General features: G+C 38.2%; 1 protein-coding gene across 6 annotated transcripts in view; it reads right to left on the bottom strand.

Moving 5' to 3' along the window:
* The window catches only part of PDE8B (phosphodiesterase 8B), a 251,434-nt gene that overhangs the window by 36,721 nt on the left and 192,069 nt on the right, over positions 1–22,644 (bottom strand). For all 6 annotated transcript variants that reach the window (XR_006218630.1, XM_042988866.1, XM_042988849.1 and 3 more), the window contains one exon: positions 1,123–1,165. Coding sequence is in view for 5 of the 6 variants with exons in the window: in XM_042988866.1 (XP_042844800.1) it covers positions 1,123–1,165 (43 nt within the window). In the remaining variant the exon portion in view is untranslated. The remainder of the gene's footprint in view (positions 1–1,122; positions 1,166–22,644) is intronic.

The raw sequence follows: 22,644 nt of genomic DNA, 5'->3' as shown, positions 1-22,644 counted from the left end.
TGGAACCTATGTTTTGTAAGATGGGATAGTTCCAATTTATCAATGTTTTGGGAGCGTTTGTTGACCCTAATATGTGCAAGGCAAGGCTGGGCACAGTAAAGGATATGAAAATGCTTGCAACATTTTTTGGCACCTAATAAGTTCATTAAAATAATACTCTTACAAGAGATAAACTAAAACATAAAGAGAGAGAGAGGCAGAGACAGAGACATGGAGGGAGGGAGGGAGGGAGGGGCAAGGGCAGAGGAAGGAAAAGGGTAGAGGAAGGGAAGGAGGATATCCAAGAGTTAAATGGCAGGTACAGTCACATATTATATACACTTTCTCCTTTATTTTTCATAACAATGAGATGCACATTGTTAATTCATTTTACAAGTGAAGAAACTAAAGCTCAGAAAGATGAAATTGAGTCTGAGTATGTTAAAATATGGTCCATCCTCGAGTCAAGGAGAGGGACTAAATAGGTAGCCCAGGGTCTAACTTTATGCACTAATGGTTGGGAAAACCACTAACAGAGGAAAGAATATCGTGTGTGTGTACACGAATAAGAATTTTAAATTTCTGATAGACTGAATTTTGCCTCTAATGATCAGAGAAATCCAGACCTTTCAAATATAGAAGTCATCTAGTCATTTCCTCATTTGAGGGTTGAGGAATCCAAGGGTCAGACAGAGTACTGCCCAAGGTATAAAGCAAGGGAGTGGGAACTGAAATGGGACCTCAGTGCTCTGGACTTCCATAACAGGCTAACCCACATTTTCTAATTAGACAGACACCAACAGCTACGAAGAACAAGTAGCCTGACCAGGGTGTAACAACAGTTGTCTCTCTCCTGGACTTCTGGCCACTCTCTTTTCAAGGTGTATCTGCTCTATATGGTCTCCAGCCAGTAAAATAAAACCAGCATGATAAAGGCATTCAGTAGAAAACGTTGCCATGAATGAAGATTCCAAACTTTTGAAGGGATTCTGCTTTTATGCTGGCTCTCCAGCCTTCCAATATCCACACTCAGATTTTAGTAATCCATATTCTGGGGTGGTGAGTGTCAATCTACACTTCTTCAGAGTAATTTACAGACTTGAACCCACAAATGCCAGTGGAGTGAAATTGAAGTATTCTCACCTGTCTGAGAATTGTCTCCTGAATCACGATGAATCTTGTGAATCTAAAGTTGTTCAAAAAGTTTGGTAAAACAAGAGAAAGAAATTTTAAATATGGTATTAGCTACATTTCCAGCCAAACAATTTAATCAAAAAGCTCTGAGGACTCAAGAAACCAAGAAGGTACACAGATAATATAAACAGATGAAAGATGTACATCAAGTGATAATACTATAAATGCTCTATTACATTCAGACACTTATAGAATGGCTGAACCTGAGAGCAAGGAGATACCCAAGGGATGCACTTTTTACCCAGGACATCTACACCTCCACTCAGCTGTTCCCATTTTGACCATTTGCAGAAATGCAGAAAGACAAAAAGCCGTAACAAAAAAATTTTTATAAAGCTAACATAATCTATTTAAATTTCAGATGGGTTATAAAATTTTTCTGTAGTATAAAAACAATCAGAATTTAAGCCCAGGATTTCGAAAAAACCATCCTAAAAATCTCTTCCAATGCTCCTCAATTATGGACAGAGTCATTTTACAAAATGTGTATTCACAACAAGATCTGAACTTTTGATGTAGCTTAACACCTACTTCCTTCTCATTATCAGATTTTTTGTGTGTGCTAATGATTTTATGCTAATGCTCACTAAATATCCATCAAATGATGAATGAAGTCATTAACACTAGAAAACAATATACATGCTTTGGGATGTTGCATTTTTTCTGCTTATAAGTGAGACACTGTTACCAAGTTGCATTTAGCTGTATCACGCTTAAAATCATGCTCCTTTGCTGCTAACTCCACCTCCTTCCAGTCGTTTGGACAACCAAGCCTTTGCAGCCACTCAATGAATGGGAAAAGTTAACTTGAAAAACAAGACAGGTGAGTGTGTGGTACTATGAAGGAAGATTAGTATGGTTTAGCAACATCAGCTGTAATAAATAGCCACAAGTTGCCTATATATCAGATAACGGGTACAACGTTCCAGCTTGACTGAACCATTGAAAAATAATCATGTAAAACTGACATGTTAAAAATGTCAAAACTGACATGTCAAAATGTGACTGAGGGCTATGACACATAGCAGGTCATAAAAATGGGATCCATAATTATGGGACCTTGTTATTTCTTCTGTGAATGGTTGCTTTATATATTTTCTTTACAGATGAAGACCATTTGTTACAAAGCTACTGAGTACAGTGTGAATTTTTGATACTCTATCAAATGAATACAACTTTTGCCTTGTTTTCTCAATCAACTTTAGCTCAAAAGCAAGTTATCTTTAAATATTTAGCTTTTCTCTCTGAATCACAATACATCTCTCCCGTAGGAACAAAGTCCTATGACTTCCCTGATTACCTAAAAAGGCCATTGGCTCGTCTATTGGTGACCCCCACAGGCGAGATGACTGAACTGTGGACCTCCTACAAGGTCAACGTGGCCTTTGTGTTCTGTCTAGATGAAGCCAGATGAAGCCCTAGGTCTAGTATACACATAGCCCAACTCTGCCTTTAGTATGGAAGTGCCTTGGTCCCAGATGGGAGAAAAGGCAACAGGGAGGAAAGATGAGAGGTACCAGGTCCATCTTCTGAGGCAGCTTCCTTTCTATCTTTCTCCACACAGGATGTGGCATTTGGCACTTTTGGAGGTGAACTCACTGCACCCCCTCCACAACTGCTGCCCCTGAAATGGCTCATCTAACTCTGCTGGATTCTCTTCTAGGGACAGTAACACAGACGGGACATACCCTTCGATGTCACTTGCTCTACAAACAGAGGATGTGCAGGGCAAGGTTAGCACCTGCCCCCCAGGATCCTATTCCATGACTCATTTCATGATCCACTGCAGCAGGTGCAGTGCCTAAGGACCTTTGCTGCTTACTCTCCAGCTGTGCTAAGTTTTATCAGAGCTTCCACACTCAGGTTATCTACATTACTCTTCTGAATAATGTCCTTCCCCACAACGCTTTTACAACTAAAGATTCACCTGAATGAAAAAAATCTTTAAGAATTTGAATTTTTTTCTTGGAGGTCTAAACCCACCAGTCATTTATGACTTGGCATGAATGACTCCACTAAAATTATTTTCTCATAATTCTTGGTCATGCTCACTGAGGAAGTAAACAGAGAATGAGCATTTCCATAGTTTGTTGTTCTCTGGTAGGCAGCCAAGCAGGGAACATGGGCCTGAGGACTGTAGGGCAGGAAGAGAGATAAGTCAACTATGCCCATGCATGACAACAGCACCCCTGTCACCATTAAGAATCTTGATGGTTTGGGGCGCCTGGGTGGCTCAGTTGGTTAAGCATTCAACTCCTGATTTCAGCTCAGGTCATGATCTCACGGTTTGTGGGTTCAGGCCCCATGTTGGGCTCTGCACTCACAGCATGGAGCCTGCCTGGCATTCTCCCTCTCTCTGCCCCTCCCCTGCATACACTCTCTCTCTCAAAATAAATTAACATTAAAAAAAAGAATACTGGTGTTTCATGGGAAGAGGTCAAAATAACAACATTAAAAAGAATTTGAAAGAAGGTGATTTCCAACCCTAATGATGACTTTTATGAATTCAATACTGTGGATGGTGTAGACACAGCAAGAGAATTAAAATGAGAAGTACAGCCTGAACCAGGGTGATCTCTGTGTGGAGAGCCCTGAAACCCCATGGCTTGCACCCACTTTAGCTTCAGGTGTCCCGCCAGGGCATCCCCTGTGCAGAAAGTTTCAGGAATGCCTCAGAATATGCACACATCAGCTCTACTCAGCCAACGACACCAGGTACACACAGTCTACACAGGGGATAACAATACACAACATTCCTTCTAGGTTAGAAGAGTAGCTGTTATACCTAATTCACAAAAACAAACATAGAAAGTCAAGCAAAATAAGGAGATGACAGTGAACGAACTTAGTGAGAGCTTCAACAAAGAGAAATACAAAAAAAGGACCAGAGTTTCAGAATAAAATAACTGAAATGAAAAATACACTAGAGGAAATCAACGGTAGATCAGAGGATGCAGAAGGAATCAGCCATCAGGAAGGCAGAGTAATGGAAAACACCCAAACTGCACCACAAAAGGGAAAAAGAATTTTTTAAAAATGAGGATAGGTTAAGGGATCTCTTTGACCATGTCAAGAAAACAAACATTAGTATTATAGGGATCCCAGAAGAAGAAGAGAGAAACAGCATAAAGCTTACTTGAAAAAAATAATAGCTGAAAGCCTCCCTAATGTGGGGAACAAAACAGATACCAGTTTCATGAGGCACAGAGAGTTCCACATCATGAACATCACAACACCTAATAATCAAAATGTCAAAGTTTAAAAACAAAGAGAATTTGAAAAACAGCAAGAGATAAATATTTATGTACAAGAAAAACCTCATAAGGCTGTCAGCTGATTTTTCAGTAAAACGTTGCAGGCCAGAAGGGAGAGGCATCACATATTCAAAGTGCTAAAAGGAAAAAAAAAAAAAACCCTGCAACCAAGAATATTCTGTGCAGCAAAATTATCACTCAGAACTGAAGGAGAAATAGAATTTCCCAGACAAAAAAGTAAAGGAGTTCATCACCATTACACCTGCCTTACAAGAAATGTTAAAAAGACCTCTTTAAGTAGAAAAGAAATGACTATAATTAGAAACAAGAATATTACAAAAGGCAAAGGGATTCATTCACAAAATAAAAATTTGTAAAAAGATGTGCACATACACAAAATGTGGAGGGGGGATAGTAAAAGTTCTTTCAGAATGTGTTCAAACTTAAGTGACCATCAACTTAATATAGACTGTTACATACTTAGGAAAACCTGTAATAGATACACATATACAAAAAGAAAAAGAAAACCAAGCATAACACTAGAGAAAATAAGAAATCACAAGGAAAGAGAATAAGAGAAGGAAAGGAATAGAGTATTACTAGAAAAACAACCAGAAAACAAAAGAAAATGGCAATAAATATCTATCAATAATTAATTCTAAATGTAAATGGTCTAAGGGCTCCAATCTAAAGACATAGGGTGACTGAATGGATTAAAAAAAAAACACCTGAAAAACAAAAACAAGGCCCATCTATATGTTTCCTAAAAGACAATCACTTCAGACCTAAAGACACATACAGACTGAAATGAAGGGATGGAAAAAGATATCCCATGTAAATGAAAGTGGAAAAAAAGAGCCAGGTAGCATACTTATATCAAAGTAGACTTTAAAAGGAAAGACTGTAACAAGAGAAAAAGGAAGGCATTACATAATGATTGAGGGATCAATCCAACAAAAGGACATAATACTATTAAATACCTACGCACCAACAAATTTAAGTATCTACATACCCAACATCAATCTAACAAGAAAACATAACAATTTTAAATACCTATGCACCCAATATTGAACCGCCTACATATGTAAAGCAAGTATTATCAGACCTAAAGAAGGAAATTGACAAAAATCTGACATAAGAGTAGGAGACTTTTATAACAGTGGATAGATCATACAGGCAGAAAATCAGTAAGAAAACAGTGGCTTTGAACAACATATTATACCAGATGGACTTAACAGATATATACACAACATTCCATCCAAAAACAATACAGTACACATTCTTTTCAAGTACTTAATGGAACATTCTCCAGGGCAGATCACATGTTAGGCCTCAAAACAAGTCTCAATAAATTTAAGAAAACTGAAAAATACCAAGCATCTTTTCCAACCACAACAGTACGAAACTAGAAATCAATTACAAGAAAAAAAAAATGGAAAAAAAATCCACAAACACATGGAAGCTAAACAACATGCTACTAAACCACCAATGAGTCAACAAAGAAGTCAAAGAGGAGATCAAAAAAATATGTGGAGACACATGAAAATGAAAACATATTGGCCCAAAATCTTTGGGAGAGAGCAAAAGCAGTTTTAAGAGGGAAATTTACAGTGATACAAGCCTACCTCTAAAAACAAACAAAATCTCAACAATCTAACCTTACACCGAAAGGAACTAAAAAAAAAAAAAAAAAAAAAAGGAAACCCAAAGCCAGTAGGGAGAAGGAAATTATGAAAAGCAGAAATAAATGAAATAGAGACAAAAAATAGAAAAGATCACTGAAACCAAGAGCTGGTTCTTTGAAAAGATAGCAAAATTGATAAGCCTTTACTCAGACTCATTAAGACAAAAAGGGGACCCAAGTAAAATCAGAAATGAAAAAGGAGAGGTAACAACTCACACCACAGAAATATGAAAAATTATATGCCAATAAATGGGACAACCTAGAAGAAACGGATAAATTCCTAGAAACATACAATCTTCCAGAATTGCATCAAGAAGAAATAGACAATGTCAACAGATTGTAACTAGTATGAAATTGAATTGGTAATCAAAAATTCCAAACAAAGTAAAGTCCAGGAACACGTGGATTCCTGGGCAAATTCTACCAAACATTTAGGGGATTCCTATTCTTCTCAAATTATTCCCAAAAGAATGAGGGAAATAGAAGGAAAGCTTCCAAACACATATTCAAGGCCAGCATTACTCTAATACCAAAACGAGAAAAAGGCCCTAGAAAAACAACGGAATCCAACTACATGCCAATATCCCTGATAGAAATAGATGCAAATTCTTCAACAAAATGTTAACAAACTGAATTCAACAATACATTAAAAGGATCATGCACCCTGATGAAGAAGGAGATTCAAGGATGGTTTAATATCCAGAAATCAATTAATGACACTATGTCAACTAAATGAACAATAAAAATCACATGATCTCAACAGATGAAGAAAAAGCATTTGACAAAATGCAACATCCACTCATGATAAAAACTCTCAACAAAGTGAGTATAGAGAGAATCTCAACTTAATAAATGCCATCTATGACAAACACAAGTAACATTACACTCAGTGGTGAAAAACTAAGAGCTTTACCTCTTAGATCAGGGACACCACAAGGATGTCCACTCTTACCACTTTTATTCAATATAATAATGGAAGTCCTACTCGCAGCAATCAGACAAGAAATAAAATATATCGAAATGGTAAGGAAGAAGTCAAACTGTCACTATTTGCAGAGGACATCCTATACATAGAATATCCTAAAGACTCCATCAAAAAAAACTATTAAAAGTAATAAGTGAGGGGCACCTGGGTGGCTCAGTCAGTTAACTGTCCAACTCTTGGTATCAGTTCAGGGCATGATCTCACAGCTTGTGAGTCTGTCAGCACAGAGCCTGCTTGGGATTGTCTCTCCCTCTCTCTCCTCCTTGCCTCGTCACTCTTCCTCTGACTCTCTCAAAAATAAATAAGTAAACTTAAAAAAAAAGTAATGAGTGAACTCAATAAATTTGCAGGATAAAAAAATACAAAAATCTGTTGCATTTCTACACACTAATATCAAAGTAACAGAAAAAGAAATTAAGAAAACAATTTCATTTATAATTGCATCAAAAATAATAAAAATACCTAGGAATAAATTTAACCAAGGAGATTAAAGACCTACATTTTGAAAACTGTGAAACAATGATAAAAGAAATCCAAGATGACACAAACAAATGGAAAGATATTCCATGCTCATGGAATGGAAGAATATTGTTAAATTGTGCATACTACCCAAAGCAATCTACAGATTCAATGTAATCTCTATCAAAATACCAACAGTATTTTTCACAGAATTATAACACAAATACCAAAATTTGTATGGGACCACAAAAGACCCTGAATAGCCAAAGCCATCTTAAGACAAAAAAAATGTGGGGGCACCAGGTTGGCTGAGTCGGTTAAGCACTGACTCTTGATTTCGGCTCAGGTCATGATCTCATGGTTTGTGAGATCAAGCCCCATGTCAGGCTGTATGACAACAGTGTGAAGCCTGCTTGGGATTTTCTCTCTCCCTCTCTGTCTGTCCCTTCTCTGCACTCACTCTCTTTTTAAAAATAAATAAAATTTTTTTAAAAGGACAACTCTGAAGATATCACAATCTCAGATTTCAAGATAGGCTACAAAGCTATGATAATTTAAAAAGTATGGTAATGGTACAAAAAATAGGGCAATGGAACAGGATAAGAAAGCCCAGAAGTAAACCTATAATTATATGGCCAATTAGTCTATGACAAGGGAGGCAAGAATACACAACGGGGAAAAGATGGTCTCTTCAATAAATGATGCTGAGAAAACTGGACTGTAATTAAGGTAGCACGGTATGTCAACTACACTTCAACTAAAAAAAAAACACATACTTAAAAAGTGGAGCCTGAAAATGTGACTGAATTGCGGCAATCTCATAGAACTTTAACAAATGAGGAATTGCTTCTTGTGGATGAACAAAGAAAGAAAGTGGTTTCTTGAGATAGAATCTGCTCCTGATGAAGATACTATGAAGACTGTTGAAATGACAATAAAGAATTTGGAAGATCACATACACGTAGCTGAGAAAGCAGGGCAAGGTTTGAGAGGACGGACTCTAATTTTCAAAGAAGTTCTACTATGAGTTAAATGGTATGAAATAGCATCACATACTACCCAGAACTTGTTGGGGAAAGGAAATGTCGATCAATGTGGCAAACTTCCCTGTTGTCCCATTTTAAGAAATTGCCATGGCAACTCCAGCCTTCAGCACTCACCACCCTGATCAGCCATCAACACTAAGGCAAGACTCTCCACCAGCAAAAAGATCACGACTCAATGAAAACTCAGATGATGGTTAGCATTTTTTAGCAATAAAATAGTTTTAAATTAAGGTATGTGCACTGTCTTTCTAGACATAATGCTATTATGCACTTAACAGACTACAGCATAGTGTAAACGTAACTTTTATATGCCCTGGGACACCCCATAATTCATCTGACTTGCTTTACTGAGATACTTCACTGTAGTGGACTGGAACCCAACCAGCACTGTCTCACAAGTATGCCCGTATATTGTTTGTTTTTGGGTCTCCCTCACTCCCACGTATTATGAAAAGAGGTAAAAACTCTGGTTAAAATGAAGACAAGTACTATTTTCTAAAATTAGTGTAGCTTACAAAGCCAACTTATTAAGAAATCTTTTTTTTTTTTTTAAGATTGGACATACTTGATCAACAACTTCAAGACAAAACTGAATGCTTTCATGTATGTGACAAGACTTCAGTAGAGTTCAAATGCTGGATGAGAGATGTGATCACAGAAACTGAGTCATTTGAGACCCTCCCTTCATTTACATGTAATAAAAATGACAGTGTGTGATATAATAGTTTCTTTGATCATCTTTCTTTACTGAAAATACCTTCTTTATTGAGAAGTATTTCCTTGGATGCTAAAAGCATCTGATGCACAGATCAAAGATGTTTTCTGTCTACTCTATTTTCAAAAACTATTTGATAACACACTTCTCAAAATTCCCACCAAACGGCAAACAAACACCAAATGGAGCAATGCCAGATCTAGTATGTTCAGATATCACTGATATCCCTCAGTCAATATGTTCTTACCTTAGTGCCAGTGCCCGCCAGCCCCACATTCAACATGCATTTGCAAGAGCCATTACAAAGAAGCACTCATTATGTAGCCAGTGATAGTTTTTTTTTTTTTAATCTTCATCTCTTGGAAAAACACTGAATTCAGGTACCATTCCAGTTGAAATGTTTCATTCTTTTTTCCCTTGGTCAGTTTCTCTTTTTAATGGCTTTCAAAGACCTACAATGTAAGCACCACTTTGCTTCATACCTGGAAAATACTGAGTTTTCTACTATGAAAATATGACAGTGTTTCTCAAACTTCAGCATGAATAGAACCACGGTAAGGGCATGTTCAAATAGGGGCAGGGGGCCATCCGCAGAGTTTCTGATGCACCAGTTCTGGGGGAAGCCTAGAATCTGGATCTCTAACGTTAAAGTTCCCAGATGAGGCCAAGGCTGTGGATCTGGGGGCCATGTTGTAATACACGAGGACCCCCTACTCACAGTGCTCTGGGCACCAGCAACTTGGCTGACATCTGGGTGCTTGTCAGAACTACCGACTCTCAGACTCTCCAGACTCACTGAGTGAGTATGAGAATCCATATTTTAACAGTTAATCTCTAGGTGATTTTAACATTACAGTGAATTGAAAAATCACTGATTTAGGTGGAAAAATCTCAGGCATGCCAACAGATGTCTTAATATCTCCATTTCTAGCGGTATAAACCTGGTACGTTATGAACTTTACTGAGTCTCAGTTTCCTTTTGGGTAAATGGGGACCAACGCCTACTATTTAGAGTCTAGATCAAATGAAATAATGTGTGTAAAATGCCAAGCCCAGTAGCTTCCAAGCTGGCCTTTTACCAGAATTACCTGGAAGGCTTGTGAAAGCACAGGGCTTGGCTCCACCCCCACCCTTTCTGTTTCAGTAGATCTGGGCTGGGGCCTGAGAATTTGTGTTTCTAACAAGTTCCCTGTGAGGCTGAGGCACTGATCCAGTGGCTTTTTTTTTTTTTTTTTTTTTTTTTTTTTTTTAAATTTACATCCAAGTTAGTTAGCCTTTCTTTGAGAACCACTGGACTAGCCCATGGTGGGTGCCCAAATAACACTGGTTCCCTTTACCTTCTCTTTCAGAGATGTATCTTGTTTGTGGAGAATCTGGATTCAGGGATGTTTCCATTGTTTATTATTTCAGGACTGATTTTAGTTTACAAAAACCATTTCCTTTAAAGCATACGCTGAGCCTATGTGGTGTGCTCCGATGTGCTGTGTTTCTCACTTTTATGCCATCATTTGCTTGGCCTGTGTCCCCTCATCGCTCAGTGACAAAGAGAAACATATAAAGAGCTTCCGAAGGAGATTTCATTTTCCTTAAAGTTTCTTCCTTTTAAAGAATTGTCACAGACTGATGGCACTTTTGTGAAACACTTTTATGTGTAAACTGCTATGCCTACTCAATTTTGTCAAGAGAATGAGGAAACTGCAAAGATCACAGTTTCCCACCAATGTTCCACTAGTGCTCAACAGAGTCATTCAAGTGTTTAATGACACTGGGGGCCTCTGTTGCACTGTGATTAGCCTAAGACAGAAGCAAGCAGCAGGACCTTTGCTTTGTAAATCAGGCCCTTTGATAGCTACTGCAGAGAGAGGACAGCACAAAGGAAAAATTAGTAATAATGAGAGAACAAAAGAGTAAAACAGCTTTATCACTGTGTGTCCTGAGGTTCTGAAAATGCTGTTCATTAGAATCTCTGTTTACATTTGTGAACAATCACTCCCAGGAGAAAAAGGCCATTTTCTAGCTGATACCTCATTTTCTAGTTCAACTCCAGAAATATTTATTGGGCCTTAGACACAAAGATGGTTAGAACAGAGTCCCTGCTTTCAAATGATTTACTGTATAACAGGGGACAAAAACCAAGTACTGTCACAATGGATCTATTCATTAAGTGTTTGTTGAGTGTATACTATGTGTTGGGTAATGTTTTCGGTACCAGGGATGTGACCGAGAATAAAAGCTGGTTCAGAAGTGCCAAAGACAGTATTTTGCAAGGGGTGGGATGGTGAGGGTTAAAAAGTTTAGGGGATTCCAAAATATGATGCTAAATAACCTTGCCTCATATATTCAAGTCATTTACTCTTCAGCATTTTTCCAAGCCTTCTGAGTATACCAAGGGGAAAGCCTCAGGGTGGTGCTATTATGTTTAACACCTAACACTTTGTAAAGAATTTGATACATTGACGGTCTTTCTATAGGATATCTATATTTACTGTTACCTTCCATTGTGGCTAGTGATTTTGGTATTCCACTTCAATTATTATGGTTATACAAAGTTTTAAAAGTGGCTCTTTCTAAAGAAAAACAAGTATGAATAGGTTAGGTGGCATCTAGATATGCCAACAGTTGAGATCCAGGAGTGCCCCAAATGTGGGAAACAGAGTTATGAGGCATGTGCCCATCCCTGACCTCCCAAATGCCGTGGCTTCAGGGGAGAAGAATACGGGCAGAAGTAGCACCCCATGAACTGGAGGGGCTGTGGAAGTCACACTGACCAGCCAGCAGCTGGCTGGACCTGGCAGGCCCTTTTAAGCTGAGTTCCCTCTTGTGTCAGATGGATGGGTGCATGCTCAGGAGTGTCTGACAGGGTTCCCAGCCACCATCGCTAGCTCCTAATTCCCAGTGGGACTCTGCACAGCCCTGTGCTGCCTGTGCCTCTCACTTCTGGGTCACTGCTGCCATTTCTGGTCCTAAGCTGCCAGTCTATGCTAGTAAACGAGACCATTCATCTAATTTGGACTGGAAATGAAATGCTCCCTTAGGAATGAAGACACAAGAGGGGCATTACACAGTGCTCCTGTACCCTGAAAAGGGGTAACATGATGGATGAATCAATCAGGATGCATAATTTTTAAAAAGTATATAAATCCCATGTGGCAGGGACAGCCTTTTTTACCTTCCAGACACAATAACAATGCCACTCAGGCCGAAGCAGGAACATCGTTACTAGAAGGCTGTAACTGTACCTCTTTCTTCGGTCAGTAATGGCTCTGAGTGGAGTCTGGTGATGAGAGAGGCTAGCTGTAGGAGGACACTGAATTTTCCGGGGTGGCCTGGCTGACCCAAGGGACATAGGAACAGACGGTATCAAATACAGTCATGAGATACATCCTCAACTTTCAACAGACAGATGGGGTTTCATTTCCTCTTTTCCCAATCTTTCAATTCTACAGATTCTGATATTATTATGCTGAAGATGTGCCAGGAAAAAGTATCTAAAATTCCTGTCTGAAAGCAGCTGGAAACCCAAAGAGACTTAAAACTGAAGCATTTTCTGTTATAGTTTTGGTCCTGTCCAGGTAACAATTTGGGATCATTCAGACCGGTCCACTCATCTCACCTGATCCTCCCTTCCTGCAGCTATTCACATGGAGCCTCATCACCACATTCTCACAGAACCCTTGGACACGTAGCCTTCCTCAAAAGATCAAACTACTGGCCATGCCACTGCACATGGGTCTGCTTCGGTAGAGAAGATAATGTAGTACAATAATAAGGGACTGTTTACCGCCCTACCAAGAACTCTTATCAAGAGAAACTCCTAGAGACACAGCTGGGGCTTCCTTAGTGACCTCATCAGGGCAATGGCATAACATGTAAATCATCACACATGTGGCAGCTATTTGATACTTTTCTGGGATGGGAATGTTCTGTCTCCTGGGCACTGTTCCAACATCTAAAAATCCACATTAACAAGGCAATTTCTCAAGAATTAGAGAGCCTAAGATAGATTCACAGGTGAAGTCTATCAAACATTTCAGATGAATTAATACCTATTCTTCTCAAACTATTCCAAAAAAGAGAGAGAGAGAGAGAGAGAGAGAGAGAGAGAGAAGGGGAAAGAAATCTTCCAAATACATTCTGAGGCCAGCAATACCCTGATACCAAAGCCAAAGACAGTAAAAAAACCAAAAAACAAAACAAAACAAAAAACAACAACATACTACAGACCAATAACCCTGCTGAACACAGACGCAAAAATCTTCAACAAAATATTAGCAAACTGAATTCAACAATGTATTAAAAGGATCATTCACCAGGATCAAGTGGGATTTATTCCAAGGATACAAAAATAATTCAAAATCTGCAAATCAATCAGCATGATACACCAAAGGGACACAATGAAAAAGAAAAAATCACATTATCATCTCAGCAGTTGCAAACAAAGCATTTGACAAAATTCAACGTCTATTCATGACAGTAACTCACAGCAATGTACGTTTCAAGATACTATACCTCAACATCATAAAAGCCATAGATGCCAAACACAACTAACATCACACTTAGTGGTGAAAAAGTGAGAGCTTTACCTTATGGTCAGGAACACAACAAGGAGGTCCACTCTCAGCACTTTCATTTGACCTACTAATAGAAGTCCCACACACACCAATCAGACAAGAAGTAAAAGACATCCAAACGGTAAGGAAAAAGTCAAACTGTCATTATATGCAGGTGTCAGGACACTATACATAGAAAACCTTAAAGGCTCCACCGGAAGCTATTAAAATAAATAAATTCAGTAAAGTTGCAGGACACAAAATACAGAAATCTGTTGCATTTCCATATGACAACAATGATGCGGCAGAATAACAAATGAAGAAAACAACTCCATTTACAAATCCATCAAAAAGAACAAAATACCTAGGATAAACCAAGGGGGTAGAAGACCTATACTTTGAAAACCATAGAACACTGATGAATGAAACTGAAGACAACACAAATGGAAAAATATTGTGAATACATGCATACTACCCAAAGCAATCTAAAGATTTAATGTAATCCCTATTAAAACACCAAAAGCGTATCTCACAGAACCAGAACAAACAATACTAAAATTTGTATGGAGCCAGAAAAGACCTCAAATAGCCAAAGCAATCTTGAAAAAGAAGAGCAAAGCTGGAGGTATCACAATCCCAGATTTCAAGATATGCTACAAAGCTATAATAATCATAACAGTATGGTACTAGCACAAAACGAGATACACAGGTCAATGTAACAGGGTAGAGAGTGCAGAAATAAACTTATGTGTATGTGGTCAATTAACCTACAACAAAGGAGGCAAGAATGTACAATGGGGGGGAAGACAGTCTCTTCAATAAATGGTGCTGGACACAATGGAGAGCTACATGCAAAAGAATGAAACTGGACAGCTTTGCTACACCATACACAAAAATTAACACCCAAGGGATTAACCTAAATGTGACACCTGAAACCGTAAAACTCCTTGGAAGGAAACATAAGCAATACTCGAAGAAACATTTTTCTGGATATGTCTCCTCAGCCAAGGGAAGCAAAAACAAAAGTAAACTACTGGGGACCACACCACAATTAAAGGCTTTTGTAGAGCAAAGGAAAACATCAATGAAATGAAAAGGAAACCTAGTAAATGAGAGAAGATATTTGCAAACGATGCACTGAAAAGGGGTTAGTATCTAAACTATATAAAGAACTTACACAATTCAACACCAAAATAACAAATAACTGATTTAAAAATAGGCAGAGGACCTGAATAGACCTTTTTCCAAAGAAGACACAGAGAACACCCACAGACACAGGAAAAGATGCTTAACATCACTAATCATTAGGGAAATGCAAATCAAAATCACAATAAGATAGCACCTCACACCTGTTAGAATGGCTAGTAACAAAAAAACAAGAAATAACACGTTGGTGAGGATGTGGAGGAAAGGCAATCTTCATGCACAGTTGGTGGGAATGTAAATTGGCACAGAAATTGTGGAAAACAATGGAGGTTTCTCAAAAAATTAAAAACAGAATTACAATAGAAACCAGAAATTCCACTACTGGATGTGTACCCAAAGAAAATGAAAACACTAACTTGAAAAGATATATGTTCCTATATGTTTATTGCAGCATTATTTACAACACCCAATATACAGAAGTAACTTCAGCGTCCATCAGCAAAGGCATGGACAGAGAAGATGGATGTCTGTCTCTCTCTCTCTCTCTCTCTCTCTCTCTCTCTCTCTCTCTCACACACACACACACACACACACACACACACACACACACACACACAGAGGAATATTATTCAGCCATAAAAAAGGAATGAAATCTTGCCATTTGCAACCACATGGATGGAACTAGCGGGTATTATGCTAAGTAAGTCAGACAGAAAGACAAATACCATCTGATTTCACTCATGTGGAATCTAAAAACAAAACAAATGAACAAACAAATCAGAAACAGACCTATAAACACAGAGAATAAACTGGTGGCTGCCAGATGGGAAGAGGGTGGGGGGACAGACAAATCGGGTGAAGGGGAGTAGGAAGTACAGGCTTCCAGTTAGAGTTAAATAAGTCACAAGGATAAAAGGTACAGCACAGGAAATAGAGTCAATGCTACGGTAAAAGCATTATATGTTGACAGATGGTAGCTATACTTGTCAGCATAGCATAATGTATATAGGTGTGGAATGGTTATGCTGTATACCTGAAACTAATGTAACACTGTGTGTCAACTACCCTTAAATAAGAAATCATGTCTGATCATATATCAAAAAAAAAAAAAAAAAAGAACTAGAGATCCAAGAGTTGAGGGGTGTGTGGGAGACTGGTTTAGGCCACAGCCTGTAGGCAGTTAAGACATCTACTGACATGTCAGAGGGAGGAGGCACCGGGACCAAGTGTTGAGGGGATTTGCCTAAGGGGACAGAACTGAAAAGAGATAGGGTGGAAGGACAGAACAAGCGTTCATGCTGTCTTCTCATCAATCTTTAGTGCTGAGATACAGCAGATACTTGGGTAAATACTAGAAAAAATTTCTCTTAATTTTTTAAAATGTATGTTCAGGGCAAAAATAGCAGCACTCTCTTATGGGGTTTATAATATATATGAAAATTATAGCCTAAAGGATAGGAAGGAGAGTTGGTAAATAGACAGTTGCAAGGTTTCTATGTTTCACAAGAATTGGTACAATACTGGGTTAACTAGACCGTGTAAAGTTAAGGTTATAGTAATCCCTAGATCAACCATTAAAGAAATCCAAAGAGATTTAACAAAAAGCCAGTAGATAAATAAAACAGCGCTTTAAAAGTTGTTTAATCTAGGGGTGCCTGGGTGGCTCAGTCAGTTGAGCATCTGGCTTCAGCTCAGGTCATGATCTTGTGGTCTGTGAGTTCGAGCCCCGCGTCAGGCTCTGTGCTGACAGCTCAGAGCCTGGAGCCTGCTTTGGATTCTGTGTCCCCCGTCTCTTTCTGCCCCTCCCCCACTCATGTTCTGTCTCTCTCTCTCCCTCAAAAATAAACAAACATTTAAAGAATAAAAATAAAATAAAAGTTGTTTAATCTAAAAGAAGGACTGTATAAAGAAACAGAGAAAACAAAAACAAAAGTACAAATAGCAAATAAAATGATAAACCCAAACCCAACCATATTCATAGTTACATTAAAAGTTAATGAATTAAACATTCCAATGAAGACACAGAGATGGTCAGAACTGATAAAAATCAAACCCCAACAATATGCTGTCCATAAGAAATATACCTCAAATAGACACAGATTCAAAGTAAATGGATGGGAACAGATACATCATGAAAACAAATTTAAGAAGGCTAGAATGAATGGCTATACTAATATCAACTAAAATAGATTTTAAGATAGAGTATTACCAGATATCAAGTTGGATTTTTCATAATGATAAAAGCATCAGTTCATCAGAAAGACTAATCATTTATCTACATTACTTAACAACAGAGCTTCAAAAAACAAGAAACAAAATTTGATAGATTTAAAGGGAGAAACAGACAACGTTCACAATCACAGATAAGGATCTTAATGCTGCTTATAGCCCATGACTGAACTAGAAAGTAAGTAGTAAAACACAGAAGATATGGAGAATGCTATCAACCACGTTGACCCTCACTGGCATTTATAGGACACTACTCAACAACAATAGAATACATAACCTTTCAAAAGAATTTGAATGTTAATTAAACAGATGTGCATCTGGCTATAAAACACGTCTCAGTAATTTTAAATGGATTCAAATCACAGAAATTATGTTATCTTGACCACATAAAATTAGAAACCAGTAACAGAAATCTATAAAATTCCTAAATAATTGGAAAGTAAAAAACACACTTTAAATAGCCCATGGACCAAAGAAGAAATAAAAAAAGAAATTAGAAAGTATTTTGAACTGAACAGAGTTAAGGTTCAGGGATTTCAAACTTTAGAAGAACCTGTTTGTAGGGTTGGCCACTGGCTGGTGTCTGAGAACTTGACTTCTGGAATGTTTCCTACAACGACCAGACTGTCCAGCCCATTTAGGGTACTTACACCTGTTTTCCTTCTGGGATATGGGATTTTTGCTATTTGTGTCTGGTTCTTGTGCCTCTTTTCAAGTGCTCGTGGAACATTCTCCAGGACAGATCACATGGTAGGCCACACGATCTGAAACAAGTCTCAATAAATGTAAGAACAATGGAATAATATCAAACATCTATATGAAAGTAGAGGAAACTAGAAATCAATTATAATAAAAAAAAACTGAAAAACCCAGAAAAAAGAGGAGGCTAAACAAATGTTATTAAACAACCAACAGGTCAACCAAGAAGTCAAAGAGGAAATTTAAAAATACCAAGAGGCAAATGAAAACAAAAACAAAATGATTCGAAATCTTTGGGATTAAGAAAAAGCAGTTCTAAGAGGCAAGTTTATAGCAATATAGGTCTACCTCAAGAAACAAGAAAAATCTGAAACAATTTGACCTTACATCTAAAAGAGCTAGAAAAAGAACAACGCCCAAAGTTAGTAAAACAAAAACCAAAAGCAAACAAACCAAATATTAAAAATAAGACCACAAATAAATAAAATAGAGACTAAAAACACAATACAAAAAATCAATGAAATTAACAGCTGGTTCTTTAAAAAAAAAAAAAAAAAAAGAACAGACAGACCTTTAGTGAGATTCATCATGAAAAAAAAGAAAGGACTCAAATAAAATTAAAAAATGAAGAGGAGGGGCACCTGGGTGACTCAGTTGGTTAAGCGTCCGACTTCAGCTCAGGTCATGATCTCACGGTTTGTGAGTTTGAGCCCCATGTCTGGCTCTGTGCTGATGGCTCAGAGCCTAGAGCCTGTTTTGGAATCTGTGTCTCCTTATTTCTCTGCCCCTCTCCTCACTCAAGCACTCTCTCTCTCTCTCAAAAACAAACATTTAAAAATTTTTTAAAAATTGAAGATGAGACTTCTTGGTTAGATGGCAGAGTAGGAGGACCCTAAACTCGCCTAATCCATCAGATACACCTAGATAACACTCACATCAGTGCAAACAATCCAGAAAATGACCCAAAGCCTGGCCAAACAAATTCCATACCTTAAATGTACAGAAGAGGCCACACTGAAGAGAGTAGAAAGGGCAAAGACATGCTGGGAACTTAAATATTGTGGGACTGACTGCCTGAGGGAGGGAGCCATAGCCACAGAGATGGGGTAAGAAACAGGCTATCATATTGAGGAGCCTCCAAGAGGAAGAAGAATCCATATGGCATTTGGCTTTAAAAATTATAGGAACTGAATTTCCTGAGTGCTTACAATCAGCCGAACTTAAAGCCTGGAACTTTGAAAAGGAATAGGCTAGGCTCTGGGAAAGCCCACAGAGTGATAGGAAGCTGAGTCCCTGCTTTTAAAGAGACAGTACAGCAAACAGCCTTTTAAAAGGCATCTGGGGCCTACCAGAGGGAGAGTTAGTTACTGGTGTCAGTCAGCTGCGGGATTTCTCCAGGAACAAAGGAACTGGCAGGTGCCATTTCCTTCCCCCGATCCCAGTAAAAGTACCTAGCCACCTGTGAGGACAGTGTGGTGTCCAAATTCACTACCTGACTTGCTTACACGACACCCTGCCCCTCCAACCAGCACTCCCTCAGTCCCTGGGCTGCAGATCCTTTCCTCCTGAAGACCCCGGCAAACCTTGCCCAAACCACACATCCCAACCTCTTGCAGAGGATGCATGCACTTGTTAAAACTGCAACCTTGTTTCCTGTGGTTAGCAGAAGGGCCCTGGCTGGCCCCAGTCCCTGGTGGTGGCTGTACATCCCCTGTGGAGGAGGACCAGTGCCACCTAGAAAAAAGGGCACATCCTGCTCACTACTTTAATAGTAAGAGATGTAACTGACATTCCTAACACAGTGAGACAAAATGAGGAGGCAGAGGAATGTATCACAAATGAAAGAACAGGACAAAACCATAAGAGACCTAAACATAACAGATAGAAGTAACATTATAGAGATTTTTAAAAAAATGATCATAAATATACTAACCGGACTTGAAAACAGTAATGGACAAAGTAATGGAATGTAATCAAAATGAACAAATGAGAGGGAAAAATTATGCAAAATTAGACTAGATTAGGGAACTCAGTGACTTCATCAAGCATAATAACAGTTACATTATGGGGATCCCAGAAAGAGAAGAGAAAATGGGGCAGAAAATTTCTTTGAAGAAATACTAGCTAAAAATTTCTCTAATCGGGGGGAGGAAACAGATATCCAGATCCAGGAGGCACAGAGATCCACCAAGAAAATCAAGCAAACGAAGTCCATAACAAGACACAGAAGAATCAAGATTACAAAAGGTAGTTATAAAAGAAAAATTGTTTTTTTACCTATGATCCAGTAATTGCACTACTAGGCATTTATCCAAAGGATCCAGGAATGTTGATTCAAAGGGGAACATGCACCCCAAAGTTTACAGCAACACCATCGACAATAGCCAAATTATGGAAAGAGCCCTAACGTCCATCAACGATTAACAGATAAAGAAGATGTGGTGTGTGTGTGTGTGTGTGTGTGTGTGTGTACAAACAGAATATATTGTGTGTATACATAAACACACACACACACACACACACACACACACAAGAATATTACTGGGAGATCAAAAAGAATGAATCTTGCTATTTGCAACAACATGGATGGATCTAGAATGTATTATGCTAAGTGAAATAAGTCAGTCAGACAAAGACAAATATATGATTTCACTCATATGTGGAATTTAAGAAACAATACAGATGAACACAGGGGAAGGGAAGCAAAAATAAGACAAAAACAGAGAGGGAGACAAACCTTAAGAGACTCTTAAATACAGAGAACAAAGTGAGGGTTGCTGGTGGGGTACTGGATCAGGGGATAGGCTAAATGGGAGATGGGCATTAAGAAGGGCACTTGTCGGGATGAGCACTGGGTGTTATACGTAAGTTCTGAATCACTAGATTCTATTCCTGAAATCATTATTACACTGTATGGTAACTAAGTTGGATTTAAATTTAAAAAATATGTATGTTATCAAAAATAAAAATAAAAATAAAATTTTCCTGATAGTAAAAAAAAAAAAAAAAAAAAACAACTTTTAAAGCAGCAAGAGAAAAGGAGACAGTTACATACAAAGGAAACCCCATTAGGCTATCAGCAGATATTTCAGCAGACACTTTGCAGACCAGAAGGGAGTGGCATGATATATTCAAGGTGCTGACAGAAAAAAGTCTGCAGCCAAAAATACTCTTTCCAGGAAAGCTATCATTCAGAATAGAAGGAAAGATAAAAAGTTTCTCAAACAAAAACTAAACAATTTCACGACCACTAAACCAGCGCTACAAGAAACATTAAAAGGGACTGAGTGGAAAAGAAAGACCATAAGGCAGGGTATAAAAGGTAGGGAACACAAAAGCAGTAAAAATCAGTATTTCTGTAAAAAAATCAGTCAAGGGATTCAGAGAGTAAAAGGATGTAAAATATCACAACCATACACCTAAAACATGGAGAGGACTGAAAAATGTGTTCAAACTTAAGTGATCCTTAATTTAATATAGACTGCTATATACAGAAAAGATTATATGCAAATCTAATGGTAACCACAAATCAAAAACCAGTAAGAGATGTGCAAAGAATAAAGAGAAAGGAATCCAAGTGTATCACTAAATAAAACAAGCAAATCATGAAAGAGAGCAAGAAAAGGATCAGAGAAAGCCTACAAACACAACCAAAAAACAAGTAACAAACTGGCAATAAAAACTTATCAATAGGGGCGCCTGGGTGGCTCAGTCGGTGAAGCGGCCGACTTCGGCTCAGGTCATGATCTCACAGTCCTTGAGTTCGAGCCCCGTGTCGGGCTCCGTGCTGACAGCTCAGAGCCTGGAGCCTGCTTCAGATTCTGTGTCTCCCTCTCTCTCTGACCCTCCCTTGTTCATGCTCTGTCTCTCTCTGTCTCAAAAATAAATAAACATTTAAAAAAAATTAAAAAATAAAAACTTATCAATAATTAGAATGCATGTAATTGGACTAAATGCTCCAGTCAAAAGGCACAGGATGTCAGTGGATAAAAAAACAAGATCCACCTATATGTTGCCTACGAAAGACTCACCAGACCTAAAGATGCCTGTAGATAGAAAGGGAGGGATGGAGAAACATTTATCATGTAAATGGATGCCAGGAAAAAAAGCTGGAGTAGCAATACTTACATGAGATAAACTACACTTTAAACAAAGACTGTAACAAGAGACAAAGAAGGGCACTATAAAATAATGGAAACAATCCAACACGAAGATAGAACAGTTGTAAACATTTATACACTCATCATGAGAGCACCCAAATAGATTAAACAGTTAATAACAAACATAAAGGAACTAATTATTAATAATACAGTAATACTAGGGGACTGTAACTCCCCACTTGCATCAATGGACAGATTGTCCAAAGAGAAAACCAACGAGGAAACCAAAGGCTTTGAATGACACTGGACCAGATTAATCTAACAGATATATTCAGAACATTCCATCCTAAAGCACAGGATACACATTCTTTTCAAGTGCACCCAGAACATTCTCCAGAAGAGATCACTTATTAGCCCACAAAACCAGCCTCAACAAATTCAAGAAGATCGAAGTCATACCATGCATCCTTTCTGACCACCACATTATGAAACTATGTATCAACCATAAGACAAAATCTGGAAAGACCATAAATACACAGGGATTAAGTAACATGCTACTAAACAATGAATGAGTCAATTAAGAAATCAAAGAAATAAAAAATTA

Source organism: Panthera tigris, chromosome A1 (assembly GCF_018350195.1).
Source record: "Panthera tigris isolate Pti1 chromosome A1, P.tigris_Pti1_mat1.1, whole genome shotgun sequence".
NCBI classification, from domain to species: Eukaryota; Metazoa; Chordata; class Mammalia; order Carnivora; family Felidae; genus Panthera; species Panthera tigris.
Note: the sequence above shows the minus strand (reverse complement) of the source record. Positions and strands in the feature narration are given on the sequence as shown.